The following is a 4405-nucleotide window of genomic DNA, read 5'->3' as shown; positions in this document are numbered from 1 at the left end:
TTAAAAATATTTTTTAAACACCATACAACTACAATCAATTCTAGACGCCCGCACGCCGTTACCAAATTCATCGGCATCTGAATTTTTCTGATCTCCATAGATGAAGGAAGATATATGGCACAGTACTGCATCACGTGGTACTGCATAACAAGGAAGTTTTATTTCCATCAAGCTAAATAGGACAGAAAAGCCTCTCTTAGTTTCCATACAGGAACACTAATAATAATAATAATAATAATAATAATAAAATATGATTAATAAATCTTCTTGGATAGACCATCCATGAAATAAATAAATAAAATATTAGGAAAATAACCAAAAAAGACGGTAGTAAAAAGAGCGTGGAAGCATTAAAAATCTAGTATGAAACACGTTTTTCCTAAACTTAGGTTTGTGTGGTATAAGTAGCTAGCTAGCTTCACTGCTGCATAATCAAAGTGATACGGGGTGCCAAGAAAATTGGAGCTCTTGAGGGGCACACGCAGAGAGGAATTAAGAGAGTAAGAGAGAGGGTGTGAGAATGGTGAGAACTCCATGCTGTGATAAAACTGGACTAAAGAAGGGTGCTTGGACACCAGAAGAAGATAGGAAACTAATGGCTTATGTTACTAGATATGGCTGTTGGAATTGGAGACAACTTCCCAAGTTTGCAGGTATGTGATTGTATTATTGATCATACTTGCTTTTTTTTCCTCCCCAGTTTCACAATCAAATTAATAGAACTCTAAATGTTCTGCATTTTCCGATGCATTTAAGGGCCGTGCATGCTCTTGAGAAGTGAGAGCTCAAAGAAACTGAGAAAAAAACCCTATTTTTCTGGAATTCAGCATCTCTATACATTTTTCGATGCATTTGGGTTCCATTCTTCGTTGGATTTCTTAAAGTACTGTAGAGTAGTTCATTGTTACTTGGCTAGCAAAGATTCTTAGCAGCTGCACCCAACTAGTTGATTCGACTTGCAGTACTGTCGAACTGACAATTGCTCCATTGATCACATTTGCTTACATATCAGGTCTACAAAGGTGTGGTAAAAGTTGCAGATTGAGATGGCTGAATTACTTGAGGCCAAATATCAAGAGAGGGAATTACAGTAAAGAAGAAGAGGAAACCATCATCAGCTTACATGAAACAATGGGGAACAGGTACCTAATTCATTACTATCTTGTTCCTTAAAAGAAATTAATAAATCATTTCATTGATTTTGACTAAGAAAAGATGAAAAGAAAAGGAAAGGAAAAGATACGTACCCTATCAAGCTTTCTAATCAAATAATAGATGATGCTTCATCTCATTCATTCAGTTCTTACTGGATTATTTTTTCTTAATACATGATGTGAGAGTTAATTAACATGAATGTTACATGTAATTAGCATAAGGAATGCAATAAAAATCCCCTAAATTTTAGACTAATAATAATGTATTATTCTTAATTTTCTCCCCAAAAAAGTTTAAATTAATGCCATGCTTCTTATAATATTAAAACCGACTAATATCGTTTTCTCTCCCTACATAATTACATTATATTAGCATGACACTAACTCCATTATATTTATTATCTTCAATGTTTTTTTCCCCTTCACATAGTGATGAGAGCAGGTGATTTAAATTGGGATGTTTGAGAATGTAGTTGCAGTTGATTTTTCCCTTCACATAGTTACAGTTGTTTTTCAAAATATTTTTTCTTTGAAAATGCATCAAAATAATATATTTTTTTTATTTTTAAAAAATTATTTTTAACATTAGCGTATTAAAATGATCTTAAAACACCAAAAAATATTAATTTGAAGTAAAAAAAAATTAAAAATGCTTTCAAAACACAAAAACAAACAAGATCAAATTATCTTCATTCTAGTCGTGGGATTTATTGGAAACTGTCATCTCTATTTTCTTTTGTTATTAAAATTAACATAATATGTTTTTCTTAAAATATATTATTGTATTGGAGGATGGATGTTATAGACCGTTCATCTAATGTCCTAGTGAAAGCATAATTTTCACTATCTGATTAATTAGATGTTAAAAACTAGTATCATTTTTCTCCATTAATGTTACATGACATTACATTATTTAATTACATTACGTTGCATGTTCATATGTAGATGGTCTGCCATCGCTGCCCAGTTACCGGGTAGAACTGACAACGAGATAAAGAACCATTGGCACACAAATTTGAAGAAACGCTTGAGAAAGAAATCAGTACTGGAAGCGAAGGAAATGTCCTCAGATGATGATCTGTCTCAAGATGACAAGAACCAAGAGAAAGACACAGAAGAAACAGACATAAGCACACAAAATCCTGCCACGAGTAATGAAATAATTGAAAGCCCCTCGAGTACAATGTCCCCTCAAGCTTCATCTAGTGATATTTCAACCATTGATAACGTAGCAGCAACGGACTGGGACCTCATTTCTGATAATAATTTTGCTTTCTTGGAGGCATACGAGGCCCCTAGTGGAAATTTCTGGACCGAACCATTCTTGTCTGACGATTATTTCATGCCAAATGATTTTATGGCACCCTTGGTGGACCCTGACTCCCCATTTTTTGATGGAGAATTTTCAAGCCCTTTTGCTTTCATCGATATGGAGGATTGCAACCTGTACTAAAATTTGCTAAACAATTTACAAATATTTTGATTCTCTCTGATCACTATGTCTCTTCTAGTGGAAGTTATTCTGTACACTGTGCCTCCCATTCTCCTGCCATGATGCTTGTGACGGTGTTTGATAGACAAAAGTGCATGAAAAATGGTCACTTGCTTGTTTTGGGCATAATTATAATTTTCTTTTTATGGCTAGCAAGCTGGTTAAATTATTGAGGGGCAACTCATACGAGCACTGTATATCTAGATGGGAAAGAAAATAAATTCCACATTCCCTGCTTGATAATTATGCTTGATTTGTTCCTTGGGGTATATTCCATGTTTTCTCAATTCAATCCTTTTTTAAAGTGAATTTAAATTTGTTTTTATCTAGATAGGCATTAAATTAATTTGTTTTAGTCCGGTAATTTTGATGTCTTGATATAATAAATTAAAAAAAAATATCAAAAATATATTCTTAAAAAAAAATAATTCTTAAAAAAATATATGCACACATTATCAAATACACTCGTCATGTGTTTGACTTTCTGGTGGTAAAACACGATTTTATTGTACGGGGACACAGTTCTCCCAAGCCGCAAGTCCATTCGTAGGAAAATATATTAGGTGTAGTTGGGCTTTCGGTTGAAATATTAGTACAATAGTAGTTTGAACGACTGATCACCGGGTGGGGGTTTGGGATGAGAGGGTTTTTTTTATATATATAATGAGATGAATTGCCAGCGCGCTGACGCGGGCTTATAAAATAAATGTACTTGATGGTGTTATAATTGTGATTCAACGCTAGATAAATAATAAAAATTAAAGATATGATGGAGCAAATATTTCATGAAGGAAAAAAAAGTTGTGTTGGTAATTAAAAACTTAGAGACTGAACAAAATAATTTGTAGCAATCTACAGTGTTTTGTGAGGAAAGATACAGTGCTTTCGCCACATGATTTAGCTTTTCAGTTAATAAAAAGCAAAAAAAAAAAAACAAAGCTAAATTCTCTACCAACTTAATATTAAAAAAAATCAATAAAGATAATTTTGGAAGGAAAAAAACCCATGAGAAAAAATGTTGCAGCAATTGACAATGTTTTGTGAGGAAAACTATAGCGTTTTTCCCAATAAAATAAACTAAAAAACTATTTAGAGAAATATTATAGCAATCCACAGTGTTTTGTGAGAAAAACTACAACGCTTTTCTCATATGATTTAGCTTTATTGTAATTATAATTCTTAACCAACTCAATATTAAAAAAAAATTGACAAATATAATTTTAGAAAAAATTATAAAAAAATCACATGAGAAAACATTGCAACAATTTACAGTGTTTTAAAAAAAAATAATAAAGCTAAATTCTTAATCGACTCAATATTAAAAAAAAATCAACAGAGATAATTTAACAAAAAAAATAACAAAACCAACACTAAAAAGACGAAAAAAATCATGTTGGAAACACTATAGCAATTCACAGTGTTTTGTGATGAAAGCTACAGTGCTTCCCCACATGATTTAGCCTTATTTGTAATGACTTGTAATTGTAATTCACGAACAACTCAATATTAAAAAAATAAAATTGAAAAAGATAATTTGAAAAAAATTATAACAGCAAAAAACTATGCGGAGAGACACTGTAGCAATCCACAAATGTTTTATGAGCAAAGCTACAATACTTTCCCCACATGATTAAACTTTATTATAAAGTTAAATTTTAACCAACTCAATATTTAAAAAAATAAAATCGATGAAAATGATTTTGGAAAAAAATATTATAAAAAAAGAAAACACAAAAGAAACTGGAAAAAAACAATGTGA

General features: G+C 31.6%; 1 protein-coding gene across 1 annotated transcript; it reads left to right on the top strand.

The window, feature by feature from the left end:
- Positions 1-420: 420 nt before the first annotated feature.
- On the top strand, positions 421-2645 carry LOC7497409 (transcription factor MYB4). Its single transcript, XM_002319899.4, has 3 exons — positions 421-653; positions 1013-1142; positions 2100-2645. The coding sequence occupies exons 1-3, from the start codon at positions 521-523 to the stop codon at positions 2605-2607; spliced, it is 771 nt and encodes a 256-aa protein (XP_002319935.1). The 5' UTR covers positions 421-520; the 3' UTR covers positions 2608-2645.
- Positions 2646-4405: the final 1760 nt, after the last annotated feature.

The sequence above is a fragment of the Populus trichocarpa genome, chromosome 13 (genome assembly GCF_000002775.5).
Source record: "Populus trichocarpa isolate Nisqually-1 chromosome 13, P.trichocarpa_v4.1, whole genome shotgun sequence".
Taxonomy (NCBI): Eukaryota; Viridiplantae; Streptophyta; class Magnoliopsida; order Malpighiales; family Salicaceae; genus Populus; species Populus trichocarpa.
This window is presented reverse-complemented; position numbering and strand designations above follow the sequence as displayed.